Source organism: Scyliorhinus torazame, chromosome 9 (genome assembly GCF_047496885.1).
Source record: "Scyliorhinus torazame isolate Kashiwa2021f chromosome 9, sScyTor2.1, whole genome shotgun sequence".
Lineage (NCBI taxonomy): Eukaryota > Metazoa > Chordata > Chondrichthyes > Carcharhiniformes > Scyliorhinidae > Scyliorhinus > Scyliorhinus torazame.
Genome location: NC_092715.1, coordinates 120,067,043 through 120,085,951, shown reverse-complemented (window position 1 = coordinate 120,085,951; position 18,909 = coordinate 120,067,043). Strand labels below are relative to the sequence as shown.

General features: G+C 45.7%; 1 protein-coding gene across 3 annotated transcripts in view; it reads right to left on the bottom strand.

Moving 5' to 3' along the window:
* mcc (MCC regulator of WNT signaling pathway) overlaps nt 1-12,287 on the bottom strand; it is a 322,837-nt gene extending 310,550 nt beyond the window's left edge. The window contains exons 1-2 of one of the 3 annotated variants that reach the window (XM_072516456.1): nt 11,913-12,287; nt 9,411-9,658 (exon numbers count right to left, since the gene is read on the bottom strand). In XM_072516456.1, the coding sequence (XP_072372557.1) occupies nt 9,411-9,658; nt 11,913-12,031 (367 nt within the window). In that variant the 5' untranslated portion in view covers nt 12,032-12,287. The remainder of the gene's footprint in view (nt 1-9,410; nt 9,659-11,912) is intronic. The other 2 variants (XM_072516457.1, XM_072516455.1) reach the window with 2 other exon arrangements.
* Between the last annotated feature and the right edge of the window lie 6,622 nt (nt 12,288-18,909).

Sequence of the window (18,909 nt, the reverse complement as noted above, 5' to 3'; positions counted from 1 at the left end):
GATGGCCGTACGTTATGTCTTAAAGGTCTGCGAATTCTTTCAGAGACTTCTGTTTCCAAAAAAGCTTTTCTACTGCTATGTAATGCATTTAAATGTTCAGCAAAACCAGAGCTAATTGTAGTCCCCTCCCAAGCTGGAGGCTGGTCATCCAAAATGGACAGAATTTTAGGATTTCTACCAAACATTAATTGATAAGGACTATAGCCTCCAACCATCTGCAATGAATTCTTTGCATGTACTGCCCATGCTAAAGCTGAATTTAGCCTGAAATTTGGTGCATCTGCCAAAATTTTCCGAAGCATATCATCGATAACAGCATGATTTCTTTCACAGACACCATTACTAAATGGGCTTTCTGCAGCCGTATTCATAACTCTGATATTCATGTTTTCACACATATCCCTAAACTCATCATTAGCAAATTCTCCCCCATTGTCCGTAAGGAATTTTGCCGGTGGACCCATTCCTGTCCCTATCCATTTTTCCACGATTTGATCCAGAATTACTCTCTTTTCCTTACTTCGTACAATCGTTGATTGACTAAAGCTGGTTGCTAAATCTACAAAATGCAAAATAAATATATTATTTGCTTTATCCCAGATCTTAAGGTCCATGGCCACAATGTCGTTAAAATCCCTGGCCAAGACTTCCGGGTGCGGCTATGCAGAGCTAGGTCGCATATTCGGCAGCTCCTGCTTGGAACGGACTTTTGGGCTCTTTTACAGGGCCCCCACGGCATTTGTTTGACATTTCCCGGTGTGGGAAGAAGGCTGCAATATTCCCCCGACAGTGTCCCCCAGGAAGGGTATGTCTCTGGGTTGCCAGACACGGCAGAAACAGTAAAAGATTTGGCTGCAACTGCAGGATAAACAGGGCCTCTTCCAGCATGCAGGCGGGGGAAGGGCAAGCTTAAAGCTGCAAGCTGACCGGAGGGCCTGTATCAAAGGTGAATTCTAGCAGCAGAGGGAACAACTGTGAAAAGACCGCATCAAGGCCACTGAAGGGACTTCCGGTTGCGGTGATACCTAGCTAGCCGCACGCTTCGGCGGCTCCAGCTCCGACGGACCTTCGGGCTCTTTTAAGAGCCCCAACGGGGAATTTTTCGACGACGCAACCCGGTGTGGGGTGTGTGAGAAGGGAGTCCCCCCCAAACGAAGGAGGAAAAAACCGGCGGCGGCGGCTGCAGCGCGAGGAATCGTCGACCAAAGGGTCAGAAAGAGAGAAGTACAAGATGGCAGCGGAGAAAGCGCAGGCGACATGGGGGCCTGAGCAGGATGAAATTGTGAGACGGTGCGTGGAGCTGCTGAAGAGGGAGGTGCTGACCCCGTTGCTACAGGCAATTGAGGGGCTCAAGGAGACATTAAAGACCCAGGAGACAGAGCTCCGCGTGGTGGAGCAGGAGGTGACAGATATTGAGGACGAGATCCTGGGCCTGGCGGTTAAGACACAGACGCACGAGGCACTTCATAAAAAGTGTACTGAAAGGATCGAAGCCCTAGAAAATGGAGCGCGAAGGAAGAACCTTCGGATACTGGGTCTCCCTGAGGGTGTGGAAGGAGTGGACTGTGGAGCATACGCAAGTACGATGCTGAGCTCACTGATGGGTGCTGAGGCCCGTACGGGCCCCTTGGAGGTGGAGTGGGCAAATCGGATTCCGGCGAGAAGACCAAAAGCGGGAGAACCACCCAGGGCGATAATCGTGCGATTTTACCGCCTTAAGGATAGAGAAGAGGTCCTGAGATGGGCTAAAAAGGTGCGGAGTAGCAGATGGGAGAATGCAGTGGTACGGGTATACCAGGATTGGAGTGCGGAGGTGGCGAGAAGGAGGGCGAGCTTCAACCGAGCCAAAGAGGCGTTGCATGAAAGGAAGGTGAATTTCGGGATGCTGCAGCCGGCAAGACTATGGGTCACGTATCAGGAGAGACACCATTATTTCGAGACGGCAGAGGAAGCATGGACCTTCATCAAAGAAGAGAAATTGGATCGGAACTGAGGGACTGATGCTGCAGGAAATGTTATTGTTAATGTTATGGTTGAAGTTAATTGAGAAGTAAATTGGGAAGGGGGGAGACATTGGGGAAACGTGGGCGCCGGTGAGGGGGGAAAGACGGGACATAGTTGGAGAATGGGGAAGGGGAGGGGGAGGGGAAAGGGAGCTGCGCCATAAGAGGCGGGTCAGGTAAAGGGATGTTCCCACGCCAGAAACAATAATGCGGGAAGATAGGCGCAAGGCGGATGGGAGTTCCCCACACGGGGGGGTCGAGGAGTGAGCAGGAGTAGCCGGGGTCAGTTGAAGTCAGCTGACTTACGGAAGTAATATGGGGGGAGCAATCATGCTAGAAAGAGATCTAGCGGGGAGGGGGGGAGGGAGGGGGAGGGGGGACAACTGGGTTGCTGCTGCGGAAATCCAAAAGGAAATGGCTAAAGAGTGGGTGGGCGGGGATGGTGTGCGACGCTGGGGGAGCGAGCGGGAGCGCGGAGGCGGGATATGGGACTGGCCTAGAGAAGGTAATGGCTAGTCGACACGGGAGGGGGGCAGGTAGCACCCTAGTGAGGCTAATCACGTGGAACGTGAGAGGCCTGAACGGACCGATAAAAAGGGCCCGAGTGCTCGCGCATTTGAAAGGACTAAGGGCAGACGTGGTTATGCTCCAAGAGACGCACCTAAAGGTGGCGGACCAAGTTAGGCTAAGGAAAGGATGGGTGGGACAGGTGTTCCACTCAGGACTGGACGCAAAGATTAGAGGGGTGGCCATTTTGGTGGGGAAACGGGTAGCATTTGAAGCAAAGAACATTGTAGCAGATAGCGGAGGTAGATATGTAATGGTGAGTGGCAGGCTGGAGGGAATGGAGGTCGTGTTGGTTAATGTGTATGCCCCAAACTGGGACGATGCGGGATTTATGAGACGGATGCTGGGGCGTATACCGGACCTGGAGGTAGGAAACTTGATTTTAGGAGGGGACTTTAATACGGTGCTGGACCCGGGGCTAGATAGATCCAGCTCAAGGACCGGAAGAAGGCCGGCAGCGGCCAAGGTACTTAAGGGGTTTATGGACCAAATGGGGGGAGTGGATCCATGGCGATTTCTTAGACCTAGGGCTAGGGAGTTTTCCTTCTTCTCCCATGTCCATAAAGTGTACTCCCGGATAGATTTTTTTGTTTTGGGAAGGTCGTTGATCTCTAGGGTGGAAGAAGCTGAGTACTCAGCCATAGCGGTTTCGGATCATGCCCCACATTGGGTGGACCTGGAATTAGGAGAGGAAAGGGAGCAGAGAACACTCTGGCGATTAGATGTGGGACTGATGGCGGATGAGGGAGTGTGTGCAAGAGTGCGGGGGTGTATTGAGAGATACCTGGAGGTCAATGACGACGGCGAGGTCCCTGTGGGAGTGGTATGGGAAGCACTAAAAGCGGTGGTCAGAGGAGAGCTGATCTCCATTGGGGCCCACAAAAGGAAAACAGAGGCCAAGGAAAGGGAAAGATTACTGGGGGAGATTTTAAGGGTGGATAGGGAATTTGCAGAGACCCCGGAGGAGGAATTGTACAGGGAGAGGAGACGACTCCAGACGGAATTTGACCTTCTGACCACCAGAAAGGCGGAGGTACTGTGGAGGAAGGCACAGGGGAGGAGGTATGAATATGGGGAAAAGGCTAGTCGCCTGTTGGCTCATCAATTGCGAAAGAGGGCAGCAGCGAGGGAGATAGGAGGAATTAGAGACGAAAGGGGAGACACGGTGCAAAGGGCAGGAAAGATAAATGAGGTGTTCAAGACCTTCTATGAGGAACTGTGTAGGTCTCAACCCCCAGAGGGAGAGGAGGGGATGCGGCAGTTCCTGGACCAATTGAGGTTCCCGAAAGTGGAGGAGCGGGGGGTGGTAGGCCTGGGGGCACCGATTGGGGTGGACGAGGTTATTAAGGGACTGGGAAGCATGCAAGCAGGGAAGGCCCCAGGACCAGACGGGTTCCCGGTGGAGTATTACAGAAAATATGTGGACTTGTTGGCTCCGTTGATGGTGAGGACGTTCAATGAGGCCAGGAAAGGGGGACTCTACCCCCAACGATGTCGGAGGCGACGATATCGTTAATTTTGAAGAGGGATAAAGATCCGTTGCAGTGCGGGTCCTATAGACCCATTTCATTATTGAACGTGGACGCCAGATTGTTGGCAAAGGTACTGGCATCGAGGGTAGAGGACTGTGTCCCGGGGGTGGTGCACGAAGACCAGACAGGGTTCGTAAAAGGGAGACAACTGAATGTTAACGTGCGACGACTATTAGGGGTGATAATGATGCCCCCAGTGGAGGGGGAGGCAGAGATAGTGGCGGCAATGGACGCAGAGAAGGCATTTGATAGGGTGGAGTGAGAGTATTTATGGGAAGTGTTAAGGAGGTTTGGGTTTGGGAACGGGTTTATTAGCTGGGTTAGACTTCTTTATGGGGCTCCAACGGCAAGCGTAGTTACAGGTCGACATAGATCGGAGTATTTCCGATTATATAGGGGAACAAGACAGGGATGCCCGCTGTCTCCATTGTTGTTCGCGTTGGCAATTGAACCTCTGGCCATGGCGTTGAGAGACTCCAGGAAATGGAGAGGGGTGATTAGAGGGGGAGAAGAACACAGAGTCTCGTTATACGCGGATGACCTATTGTTATACGTGTCGGACCCAGCAGGGGGGATGATAGAGGTTATGCGAATTTTGAGGGGGTTCGGGGATTTCTCGGGGTATAGGCTAAACATGGGGAAGAGTGAATTATTTGTGATACATCCAGGGGACCAGAGTAAAGAGATAGAAGGCTTGCCTCTAAGGAAAGTGGAAAGAAACTTCCGATACCTGGGGATTCAGATCGCTAGGAGCTGGGGAACCTTGCACAGACTTAATCTGACACGGTTGGTAGAACAAATGGAGGAGGACTTCAAGAGGTGGGACATGCAGCCTTTATCGCTGGCGGGCAGGGTGCAAGCAATTAAGATGATGGTCCTCCCGAGGTTCTTATTTGTATTTCAATGTCTCCCTATACTAATCACCAAGACCTTTTTTAATAAAATAGACAGGAGCATCACGAGCTTCGTGTGGGCAGGGAAAGTTCCGAGAGTAAGGACGGGGTTCCTTCAGCGTAGTAGGGACAGAGGAGGATTGGCACTACCGAACTTGGGCGATTACTATTGGGCCGCCAATGTGGCAATGATACGTAAATGGATGATGGAGGGTGAGGGAGCGGCGTGGAAAAGACTGGAGAGAAAGTCCTGTCAAGGGACGAGTTTAGAGGCGCTGGTGACGGCGCCGCTACCGATCTCACCTAAAAAGTTTACCACGAACCCGGTGGTGGCGGCAACATTGAATATCTGGGGACAGTGGAGGCAACAGAGAGGGGTGCGGGGAGCCCTGGTGGGGTCCCCAATCAGGAACAACCATAGGTTCGCCCCAGGAAGAATGGATGGAGGATTTCAGAGCTGGTACCAGTTGGGAATTAGGAGGGTGGGAGATTTATTTATAGATGGGACTTTTGCGAGCTTGGAAGCATTGGAGGAAAAGTATAAGTTGCCCCGGGGACATTTCTTGAGATATATGCAGGTGAGGGAGTTTACTAGACAACAGGTGAGGGAATTTCCGTTGCTCCCGACACAGGGGATACAGGACAGGGTGCTTTCAGGGGTGTGGGTCGGAGAGGGCAAGGTGTCAGAGATTTACCGAGAGATGAGGAAAGAGGGGGAGGAGTCGGTGGGCGAACTAAAAGGAAAGTGGGAAGAACTAGGGGAGGAGATAGAGGAGGGTATGTGGGCTGATGCCCTAAGCAGGGTAAATTCCTCTTCCTCATGCGCCAGGCTTAGCCTGATTCAATTTAAGGTGCTACATAGAGCACACATAATGGGAGCAAGATTAAGCAGGTTCTTTGGAGTGGAGGACAAATGTGGGAGGTGTGGCGGGAGCCCGGCAAACCACGCACATATGTTTTGGGCGTGTCCAGCACTGGAAGGGTATTGGAAGGGAGTGATTTCGCGGGTGGTGAAGGCCCGGGTCAAACCAGGCTGGGGGTTAGCTCTATTTGGAGTTGCGGAAGAGCTGGGAGTGCAGGAGGCGAAAGAGGCCGACGTTGTGGCCTTTGCGTCCCTAGTAGCCCGGCGCAGGATCCTACTCATGTGGAAGGAGGCGAAACCCCCCGGACTGGAGGCCTGGGTAAATGATATGGCGGGGTTCATTAAACTGGAGCAGATAAAGTTTGCCCTGAGAGGATCGGCTCAAGGGTTCACCAGGCGGTGGCAGCCATTTCTCGACTACCCAGGGGAACGTTAGAGGGAAGACAGATGACCAGCAGCAGCAACCCAGGGGGAAGGGGGGGGGTTTAGTTTAGTTTAGGTCCAAGATAAAGGGGTTTTGTTACTTGTGTATTGTTAAAAATTTCTGTATTGTTATTGTTGCGTTTGTTTTGTAAGAGGGGAAAAATTGTTGTTTGGGAAAAAGATTTCAATAAAACATTTTTTTTTTTAAAATCCCTGGCCAAAGGTAGGGTTACTATTGGTCGTGCTGGTGCCCTTCTGTACTTCCTATAAACTTCACAGCGGTCACTAACCTGTTCTATCAGTTTAGTATAGTCGTCATCCCTTACCCCTGCATCCTTTCATAAATTTTTCAGCCTCCGAGGAGACGGATGTGCAAATTGCCTCTGCAGTTTTAATACCACAAGCTTTTTATCAGCTAAAGTCCCATTTTCAACTGCCATTAACACATCCTTAACCATTCTACTTGAACAATTGTCAGTAATGGAATACAATAGTGTCCCGACTGTGTAAATTGTAAGTCCACCGTCTTTCCAAAAACTGTTGCCTTATCCTGTTCCATATCCAGTTTCATGTGTGCTTTCTTCATCGATGGTCTGCTCAGAAGCAAAGGTATCTCACTTGATACAACATCCGTGCTAATGAAATGATTCACTCCGGCAATATTGCAAGGGATCACCACTCTTTTCAGCAACTTCAGAGTATTATCATCCCCAAACGTGAAACTTGTGGAACTTTCAAATTCCTTAACCTTGTTACAATTTTCAGCATTCAAAGAGTCCAGGTAACATTTTAACCAGTTAATTCCACACACAGTAGATGTGCAGCCACTGTCCAATAGAGCACAGTTGAAGGATTCTGCAACCAACACCCTCATTACCAGCGTAAAACTGCTTGTCAATAGGACAATGCCTTCTTTCTGGTCACTATCTTTTTCCTCTTCTGACTCTTCCGTGTCATGTGTCGCTTCAAACACTATCGTAACGAGTTGGACAGTTGAAAGCATAATGGTATTGAGAGTCACATCGAAAGCAGCGATTTATCGTGCCCCGTGCATTTCTGGGGTTCATCTTCATATTGTAGATTCTAACTGGGTTTCTGTCTTCATAATTTCCTATAGTCTTGAGCCCTGTTCGTAGCCATACGATTTCGCCATCCTGTTACTAGTGTACCTTCCATATTCTGCCTTATTGAAGGCTGACCTATTTGGGTCATCAGAGCCATCGGAATCGAATGTTTCCCCAGAAACCTTTGTAAAGCTTTTGTCATCTGTTCGAATAAGGTATCCTTATCAGTAAACTGAACTCATGTCAAAACCAGGAGCCTCTCCATGTTGCTCACTCTAGCACAGTCAAGTAATTTAAAGGCCAACACAGACTGTGGAAATTCCAGATTGTGTTTCTGCAGCCTTTTATATAGTCTGCCAAATTCCATTCTCTAGTCTTCCATGGAGATATCCTCCATTTTCCAGAACTTATCAAAATCCGACCATGCTTCATAAGCACTTAACAAGTCATCTTTCTGATAAATCTTATCCATATAATGTAATAAAGTCTCCAGACCTTCTTCTGAGTCTAACTCTTCCAATTCCAGCTCAGAAAGCACTTTGTTTCGGATTTTACTGCCATATGGTAGAGAAAGAGCCAATGCCATACCTTGTTTTCTCTTTCCCAAAGCAGTTACCTTCGTCCACATAACTACTGCACTTCTCCATTGGTCGTACGATTCCCTTTCAGAAAATAAGGGAGGATAGTCATATCCAGCCATCTTTATCCTGGGTTCAGCCATGTATCTTTTTATTTTCCTTCTCACTCACTCCTTGGTTTGATCAGGAAAAGTTGTATCTTTCAAACCTTCACATTTGCATAGCAACCATCCTCTGCTACCATTGTTAAGACGTTTTAGTTGCTGTGAAATGAAGAGTCTAAAGTTCTTGTTCCTTTTCACCAAACACCATTTATTTCACTTCCACAGCCTCTGCACAAAACGCTTAACAACACACCACCTGGCAGAGGCCACCTGAAGCCCCTTTACATATTAGTGTCAATTAATGGATACTTAACATAAATGAGACAACTAATTGCAATATTTCTTAGCCCATTACTTAACAATACACACCAAATTAATGCAACCTGCCCTGATGAAATATCATTGACTTGAACTGGTGACTGTTTCTCTCTGCACAGATGCTGAGGCCTGAGTATTTTCAGCATTTCCTGTCTATTTCATTTCAAAATTTTAAGGCCTGAAATAATTCTAGTGATTTTGTACTCTAGCCCCTCCCAAGGCAAATATATCTTTCCAGGAGTTCAGTGGCCAAAGCTGAAGCATTGTTCCAGATGGTTCTGATCAACACACTATAGAATAACCTCCTCACTTTTAAGTTAACCTTCCTCACCCGAGACTTGTAACAGAATTTTATATAAATTAATGTAAAAAGTCTTTACACCATTCAATTGCAAATCAAGATATCAGCTATTTAAGTTTATACAGTTTATATTTACCATTTCCAAGCATATGGATATGATATAAAACTACATTTAATTCCAATAAGCAAGTGGTAACTGTTAGTCTAGCAGGTGCACATTTCTGCAAGGATAGAAGGATAAAATTCACTATGGGAACTACAGCTGGATCCTTGAAGAATGTTCTATTAAAATTAGAAATACTGATTTTAGTGAAATAATAATCTGCTTTACAAATGAATACTAAGTCACAAACCATGACAGCTAGTCAATTGAAATAATTTAAGAACTTACATTGAAATTAGGAGAGCTGTTTTATTCCATATTTCATATATACTTTCCCTTGCATCACTGATGACTATCACGACAAACATAGCCAACCTAAGTAAAGCACTGCAAGCAATTCATGTTTAATGACATCTTCCCATTGAGGAAATTATTTTTGTGCACTCAATACAAGTTTAGAATGAGAATCTGAAGCGTAGCATTATATGTTACAGCCACCACATTCAACTGTGACATTGTCAAATACATTATGGCACATTCAGAGGCATACTACTAAAAGAGCAATTAAACGAGAGGGGAATATTTTCATGCTGCACCACAGAGTGAACTAGGGATTACACAAAAGTAAAAATTCATCTTTTTCATTATTGCAAGCTACATACCAAGGCTGTTATCGCTGCTGGTTGGCCATGAAGCTATCCGATCACGTAATTTTCTTTTTTTGCAAGATTCTTGTGACTTCACTGAAAGTTCACCTTCTTCCTTCCTTATTTCAGAAACCAACTGCATACGACAGCGAGCAAAATCCTCAAAGGAGATTTTCCCATTCTCATCTGCTCCCAACTGATGCATAATCTCTGCTACTGATTCCTCCATGTTCAGTTGCCGACACACCATAAGCAAGTCATTCCTGAAGAGCGATAAACAAAGAAATATCACCACATTGATCACATCTTTGCACAGTTATGGGAACTATATTCCCTATTAATGTCACACTTGACAAAGTTGAAATAGTTTTTTTTGTATAAATTTAGAGTACCCAATTCATTTTTTTCAATTAAAGGGGCAATTTAGGGTGGCCAATCGACCGACCCTGCACATCTTTGGGATGTGGGGGCGAAACCCACACAACACGGGGAGAATGTGCAAACTCCACATGGACAGTGACCCAGAGCCAGGATTGAACCTGGGACCGCAGCGCCGTGAGGCAGCAGTGCTATCCACTGCACTATCGTGCTGCCCTAAAGTTGAAATAGTTAACGCAAGATACCAGTCACATACAACACAAAGGAGTCAAGGGTAATGGGGTCCAGGCAGTAAAGTGAAGTGGATGCCAAGATCAGATCAACCATGATGGCAGTGACAAGGCAGGCTGAGGAAGTGGTTAAAAAAGCATACGGGATCCTGGGTTTCATAAATAAAGCCATAGATTACAAAAGCAAGGAAGTTATGTTGAATCTTTATAAACACTGGTTTGGCCTCAACTGCAGCATTGTGTCCTATTGTGGTCATTAGGAAGGATATGAGAGGGTGCAGAAAAGATTTACAAGAATAATTACATGGATGAAGGACTTCCGTTATGTGAATGAATTGAAGAAGCTGGGGCTGTTCTCCTCAGAGATGGTTCTGGGGAGATTTGATAGTGGTATTGATAACCATGTGGAGCCTAGACAGCAAGTAGAAACTATTCCCATTGTGGGAAGGGTCAAGAACTAACGGATTTATGATTGGCAAAAGAGCCAAAAGCAACAAGCAGATAAACCTTTTTTATGTAGCAATTAGTTCCGACCAGGAATGCATGGAGGGGGTGGTGGAGGCAGATTCAATTATGGCTTTCAAAAGAATTGAATGAGCACCTGAGAAAACAAATTGCAGACAGAAAGATCAAGGAAATGGGATTAGCTAGTCCGGCAAGAACTAGATAAGCCAAGTGGCCTCCTGTGTTATAACCATTCTACGATTTTCAGCATGGCTGTTGCTCAATTACTTACACACATGTTCTGCTAGCTGTTCAAACTCATTCTGTTCTCTTCAGTGAATTACATTTATTCCTTGCAACCAGTGTGCAACGTATTCATTAGTTGTGTTAACAGTTTTACAAAAAATATTTAAACATGATTTAAACAAATGTGTAAACGTCATGTTGTGATTGTTTCTTTGGAGTCAGTTATTTTTTCATCCAATTGCATTTTTTTCAGGTGTGCACTTTGGTCTGAATTTTTTTTTTTTTTAAAAGTCATCCAGACAAGAAACGTTAGTTTAGTTCCCTCTCCACAGATGCTGTCAGACTTGCTGAGATTGTCCAGCATTTTCTGTTTTTGTTTCAGATTCCAGCATCCGCAGTAATTTGTTTTTATTCTACTGAGTAGTTCGGCACCTTTGGACACCCACAGGCTTTTAAACAAGTAGAAACAGCACCCTAGTTTACTTATTTGTTGATTTACCAATAGTTATTTATAACTTACTTATTATTTGACTTCTTCGTGTCAACCAATCAATAAATCCAACTTTTTCAATGAAATCGACAATTTTTAAAACTTCGTCAACCACCCAGTTCTGGTTATTTACATTCGTGTTACTTCAAACGCTGACATCGGGATTCTCCAAAAATTCGTATGAAACGCAATCTACCAGCATTTAAATGGCCATGTCTTTTAAGTCTGTAAAGACTTTGGTTTTGAAAGATTTGATGCCCGGTTAACAATTTATTTTATGTCATTCACTAGTAATTTTTGAACCAAAACTAATCTGTGTAAATTTCAACTTAGACAAAACGAGAAAGGATGATGCCCCCCCCCCCCCCCCGAAAGCTTCTCCTCTGCTGCACACGATACAAGATAGATGGTTTGATATTGTTGCAACTTGTGCCAGGATCAATCTATCCAGGTTATTCAAAGCTGCATTTTAGTCCATGCGATTTAAAACGCATCGACTTCTGAAAAGTTTCTAAACCCGTCCCCCAAACTGCTGCAGCAAATTAGGTTAAAGTTTATTACAATGCACAAAAGCAATGCAGCTGGCCCCAGCTCCCTCCTCAACATTTTAAACTATTGTTTGCTGCATTTAAGATTTGCCGGTCATCTCACCAAACCGAAGGCAATGTTCTCTCTCTTCACCCTGTCCCTGGGCAATTGTTGGAGAAAGAGCACACGCACGAGCCCTACCTGCTGATGTAGCCGTCGCCATCCCCATCACAAGTCTGAAAGAGCCGCTTCATCCTCTCCTCCTCGCCGGTGCTCGAAGTGTCACTGCTGCCACTGCTCGCACTCACTGCCGCCGCCATCTTCTCCTCACCCAGCCCCTAACTCCGACGTCACATTCAGCAAGCCAGCGCGCGCGCCCGCACGAGAGCCCGGCTCCAAACGGCAACTGCACGCGCCAGCCGCTCCTCGCTCCACACACAAGCTCCCAAAACCAACCGACCGGAGCTATCGCGCTGAGGGCATTCGCTGACGGTGTGCCGCGCACGCCGAGGAAACCCGTAAGCTGTTCTCAGGCTGGGAAAAGAAAGGTCTCACCTTTCCCGACACTGACATCTGGATGCAAGCTGGGGCAGACCAGACCAACTCTTACCCCAAAACCAAAGAGAGATACACAGATCTAATGTTCTTGACTCAGAATGATTTCGTTGTCATGTTTTGTTCGCCCCCGCCTTCCCATGCAGATCTCTGGCATTCCATGGGTCTAATTTTGACAGTGAATGACCAAATCTACTCTTAGACAAAACGAGAAAGGATCAAATCTACTCTTCTTCCGTTTGTTCCCTGCAGATATATTCTTTGCTAATTACATCTCGACCGGCACCAATGATGTTTTCTCAACCTCTGCATGTCAGTGATTCTTTCCTGGCCTGGTGTGAATCTGTTGTCATCCTTTCTCTGTTCCATTGTTGGGTTATCTGCGGTTTCCCAATATGCTGATTCCTTCCAACCCATACAGTTTCATTAAAGCCAGATGATTCCGCATTCGAACTTTTACTTAAATAGTAACAGAATTGAAACAAGAAAAGTATGCAATCAAGTATATTCTACGAAGGGAATGATGTTTCACGAGTGAATGAGAAAATTACAGCAACATTTAAACTTAAAGAAACACATTTAACGCTGAACAGGATTGATAACGAAAAACGGCCAAAATGAATAGAAAAAATATAGGAAATATATAAAAACGGAGGCGAGACGTGAGGTGAAAAAAAAATTAACAAGACAACAAAGGGCAATAGAAAAGTGTTTGATAGCCACAGTAATACAGTTAACAGGATTGGAACCAAGAAAGAATGAAGGCAAGCTTGGAGGTTAAAAAGAGGGACTGACAGCACATTGATAATAAGTGACAACTTTATATAGCGCCATTAACATAATAAAACATCCCATGGGACTTAATAGAAACATTATGAAGCAAATTTGGCGTCATGACACACAAGGAAACATGAAGGCAGATGATCAAAAGCTTTGATGTGGAGATGCCGGCGTTGGACTGGGGTGGGCACAGTAAGAAGTCTTACAACACCAGGTTAAAGTCCAACAGGTTTGTTTCAAATCACGAGCTTTCGGAGCACTGCTCTTTCCTCAGGTGAATGAAGAGGTAGGCTCCAGAAACATATATATAGACAAAGTCAAAGATGCAAGACAATGCTTTCAATGCGAGCATTTGCAGGTAATTAAGTCTTTACAGATCCAGAGAGAGGGGTAATCCCAGGTTAAAGAGGTGTGAATTGTCTCAAACGACAGTTGGTAAGATTTTGCAAGCCCAGGCCAGATGGTGGGGGGTGAATGTAATGCAACATGAATCCAAGGTCCCTGTTGAGGCCGTACTTATGTGTGCGGAACTTGGCTATAAGTTTCTGCTCGGCGATTCTGCGTTGTCGCGCGTCCTGATGGCCACGTTGGAGAACGCTTACCCAGAGATCAGAGGCTGAATGCCCTTGACTGCTGAAATGTTCCCCGACTGGAAGGGAACATTCCTGCCTGGCGATTGTCGCGCGATGTCCATTCATCCGTTGTCGCAGCAATCAAAAGCTTGGTCAATAGGTAAGTAAAGAGGAGGAAGGAGAGGCAGAGAATTTTAGAAAGGGTTTTCCAGACTTGAGGGCCCAGCAGCTCAAGCCTCAATCACGACTGGTGCAATAGCTTAATTCTGGCCTCTTGGACATCCCCAAATTCAGAGAAACACAGATATGTTGGGCGGCTGTGGGCTGGAGGAGATACAAACAGGGGAGTGGCCTTGGAAGGATTTGGTAACAACAATGAGAATTTTAAAATCAAGGCATCGCTTAACTAGGAGCGAATGTAGTTCAGCGAGCGCAGGGTTGTTGCGTAAACAGAATTTGCAACTCAGGACATGCACAGCAGAGCTCAGGATAACCAAGTTTAGGGAGGGTAGAATATGGAATACCAACGAAGAGTATATTGGAATAATGAAGTCCATAAATAACAGAAATATATGTGCAGTTTTCAGCAGCAGCTGAGCTGAGGCGGGGGCAAAGTTGGGCAATGTTAAGGAGTTATAAATAATAACAATAATAATCTTTATTGTCAAAAGTAGGCTTACATTAACATCGCAATTAAGTTACTGTGAAAAGCCCCTAGTTGCCACAGTCCGGCACCTGTTCATGTACACAGAGAAAGAATTCAGAATGTCCAAATTACCTAATAGCACATCTTTCAGGACTTGTGGGAGGAAACCGGAGCACCCGGAGGAAACCCATGCAGACACAGGGGAACGTGCAGACTCCACACAGACAGTGACCCAAGCCGGGAATTGAACCTGGGACCCTCTAGCTGTGAAGCAACAGTACTAACCTCTGTGCTACCGTGCCGTCCACAATATGATCAAGAGGTTTTGCTTATTTGGAAGTCACAAACAATCTGGTTCAACCTCATGGTTCCCAAGGAGAGGAAGGGAGTTGGTGGTTAGGAAGAGTTGTAGCAGGGGCCGATGACAATAGCTGACGTAGAAACATACATGGAAAATAGAAGGAGAGGGCCATTCGGCCCTTCAAGCCTGCTCCGCTGTTCATTATGATCATGGCTGCTCATCAAGTTCAATACCCTGATTCAGCCTTTCCCCCATATCCCTTGATCCCGCCTTCCCCCCATATCCCTTGATCCCTTTAGCCCCAAGAGTTTTTCTAATTCTTTCTTAAAATTACACAATATTTTTACCTCAACTACTTTCTGTAGTAGTGAATTCCACAGATTCACCACTCTCTGGGTGAAGAACCTTATGCTCAAACTATGACCCCGAGTTGTGGACTCCTCATCCATCGGGAATATTCTTTCTGAATCTACCCTGTCTAATCCTGTTAGAATTTTTAAGTTTCTCTGAGATCCCCCCCTCACTTTTCAAAACTCCAATAAATATAATCCTAACTGACTTAGTCTCTCCTCATGTGACAGTCACGCCTTTCTAGGAATCAGCTTGGTAAACCCTTGCTGCATTCCCTCCATAACAAGAACATCCTTCCTCAGATAAGAAACACCAAAACTGTACACAATATTCCAGATGTGGCCTCTTCAATGCTCTACACAATTGTAGTAAAACATTCCTATTCCTATACTGCCACTGATCTACTATATCTAGGGCTACTTCCTTAAGTACTCTGGAATGAAGATTATCAGGCCCTGGAGATTGATCCACCTTCCGTCTCATTAATTTCCTTCAATCTTCCTAATATTTAATTCATTCAAGGAAATTTCTGCTCATCCAGTATTGGATGTCAGACAAACAGTCTGATGATTTCGAGACAATGGCAGGTTCGAGAGAGGTGGTGGTTTGGTAGAGCTGTGTGACATCAGGGTAAACATAGGAACTGATATTGTATTTTCAGATTATAGCATCAAGGAGCAGCATTTAGTTAAGAAATTGGCGCGAACCATGGCTAGATTATTTGAAGACCAGTAATTAAATAAATAAAAACAGAAACTGTGAGAGGCACTTCACAGGTTACCCAACAAAACATCTGTAGAGAGAGAGAGGCATAATATTTCAGGTCAATTCTTATGGTCATCAACCTGAAACCTTAACCTACACTTGAAGTTTGACTATAATTTTGAGAAAATCTTTGGAAAGTAAAATTGTGCTAGAGAACTGCAGAGTGGCATTCTTCTGATGAGATTAGTTGTGAAATTATAGGTAAATCAGTCTTACCTCAGTTATAGTGAACTACCAGAGTCTATGATATAGAAATTTAAAGCACAGATGTCACATATGTCAACACTGACTCTTTGAAAGAGCAGTTGTGTCCTCACTTTTGTCTATAATTCTGTGAGCTCCTTATCCTGAAATACCTGTGCAACTCCCTTTAGAAATTGTTTTTGGAATTAACTTTCACCAACTTGTCAGTAGAGGATTTTAGATCCCAACAATTGTCCTGTACATTTTTCCTGAACTCCCCTTTTAAATCTATGACCACTAGCTGTTGACCCATGCACAAAGTGAATATCTTACTCTATACAGTCTATTAAAGCCCTGATCTTGAAAATCCATCTTAGATTACCTCTTAAACTTCTCTTCCAAGGAGAACAGTGCTAACTTATCCAAATTCTCTGCAGAACTGAAATCCCTCATCCCTGGTAACATCCCAGTAAACCTTCTCTGTACCCTTTCTATAGCCTTTCCAACTTTTGTGAAGCATGGTGCCTAGTGTAAAGGGATGATGTTAAATATATAAGAGGACTGTCTACACCTCTGATGCAGAGCATACTGAGAGATAGTCCTATGTGAAGCCTCGTGCTAAGTCTTATCCTGTACATAGTTAGAAGAAGGTTTTATAATAGTTCAAGTTTACCAACAGCCTTGCTTCCAGCAATTTCTGTGGTGATATGCATATGCATAGCAGTGTGTACAGTTGGATGTACGACCTCTGACCAGCAGGTGGGGACGGTGATCCACCATGTGGACTCCACAGTTCGGTAGTTGGTAGTAAGTCTTACTAGAGGCCAGTCGCATTAGAAGTAGCTCCTAGAATTCACTTATTGATTACCGTTTGTATTATAGTTCATTAGTTATCTTTCCACGTATTCATTTTGTGAATAAACTATCTTACTAGTCAAAGAACTAGATATTCTGTGTACATCTTTACCACAGCCACAACACAGAACATAACATGGTATCAAGAGTGTTGAACAATTGAAGATAACTAGAGAGAAGACTGGACAAACAGACCGAAGAAAGAAAAAGAAAATTCTTCCATCTACCTGGTAGACTACGGTCAACTGAAACTCAACACATGGAAAGACTGTGAAGTTAGAAATGGAAGATCTAAAGGCACCTCACCAGCTTCAAGTCACCGGTAATGTAGATGAGACTTGGCAGCATAGTGGCATAGTGGTTAGCACTGCAGCCTCACGGCACTGAGGTCCCAGGTTCAATCCCGGTTCTGGGTCACTGTCCATGTAGAGTTTGCACATTTTAACCGTGTTTGCGTGGGTTTCGCCCCCACAACCCAAAAAGATGTTCAGGGTAGGTGGATTGGCCATGTTAAATTTCCCCTTAATTGGAAAAAATGAATTGGGTACTCTAAATTTAAAAAAGAAATGTAGATGAGACTTGGTGTGTTTTCTAAAAAAATATATTTTATTCGGGTATTTGCAATTTTTATAATAACAATAACAGCGACAAACATGGCACAATAAACATTTCCACCCCCATCACAATCTTCACACCCCCAACAATAAAACAACAGTCTGGCCCTCCCCCCCCCCTTTTTTGAATTCTGCTTCTGCTGACATTTTAATTTTCCCAGAGAAAGGCGACATACGACTGCCACCTCCAGATGAACCCAAGCTTTGACCCGCTTAAGGCAAACTTTATTTTCTCGAGACTAAGAAACCCAGCCATGTCACTAACCCAGGTCTCTACACTCGGGGGCTTCGAGTGCCTCCACATTAATAAGATTTGTCTCCAGGCTACCAGGGAGGCAAAGGCCAAAACGACAGCCTCTTTCACCCCTGAACTCCCAGCTCCTCCGACAATCCAAGGATCGCCACCTCCAGACTCGGCACCACCCGTGTTTTGAGTACCTACCATAGACATCACCTCACCGAAACCCTGCCAAAACCCTCTAAGCTCCGGGATTGCCCAAAACATGTGGACATGATTTGCTGGACTTCCCGCGCACCTCGCACAGCTGTCCTCTACCCTGAAAAACTTGCTCATCCGGGCCACCGTCGTGTGTGCCCAGTGGACTACCTTGAATTGTATCAGGCTAAGCCTCGCACATGATTAGGATGTGTTAATCCTGCTTAGGGCATCCACCCACAGACCCGCCTCTCTCTCCCCCCAGCTTGTCTTCCTACTTGCCCTTTAGCTCCTCTACCGGAGTTTCTTCCGATTCCTTAAGTTCTTGGTAGATGTCTGATACCTTCCCCTCTCCCACCCATGTACTGGAGACTACTCTGTCCTGAATCCCTGTGGTGGCAGCAGCGGGAAGGTCGGAAACTGACTTCTCAAAAAGTTTCGTACCTGCAGGTACCTAAACCCATTCCCTGCTGGCAACTGAAATTTATCCTCCAAGGCTTTCAAGCTGGGGAAGCTCCCGTCTATAAATAGATCCCCCATCCTCCTAATTCCTGCCCTCTGCCATCTCTGGAACCCACCATCCAGCCTACCCGGTACAAACGATGGTCATTATAAATCGGGGTCCAAACCGATGCTCCCTCCACTCTCTTATATCTCTTCCACTGCCCCCAGATTCTCAGAGCCGCCACCACCACCGGACTTGTGGAGTATCGGGTGGGTGAGAACGGGAGAGATGTCGTTATCAGTGCTCCCAAACTTGTGTCTTTACATGACGCCACCTCCATTCGCTCCCACACCGACCCGTCCCCCACTACCCACTTCCTAATCATGGCCATATTGGCCTCCCAGTAGTAATTGCTAAAGTTTGGCAGCACCAACCCACCCTCCCCCCCCGACTGCGCTCCAGCAACACTTTCTTCACTCGCAGGGTTTAACCCACCCACACAAAGCCCAAAATAACCTGATTCACCCATTTAAAAAAGGCCCTCGGGATGAAGATGGGGAGGCAATGAAAGATAAACAGAAATCTGGGGAGGACCGTCATTTTCATGGTCTGTACCCTCCCCGCTAGTGATAGCGGGAGCATGTCCCATCTCTTAAAATCCTCTTTCATTTGTTCTACGAGCCGGGATAGGTTTA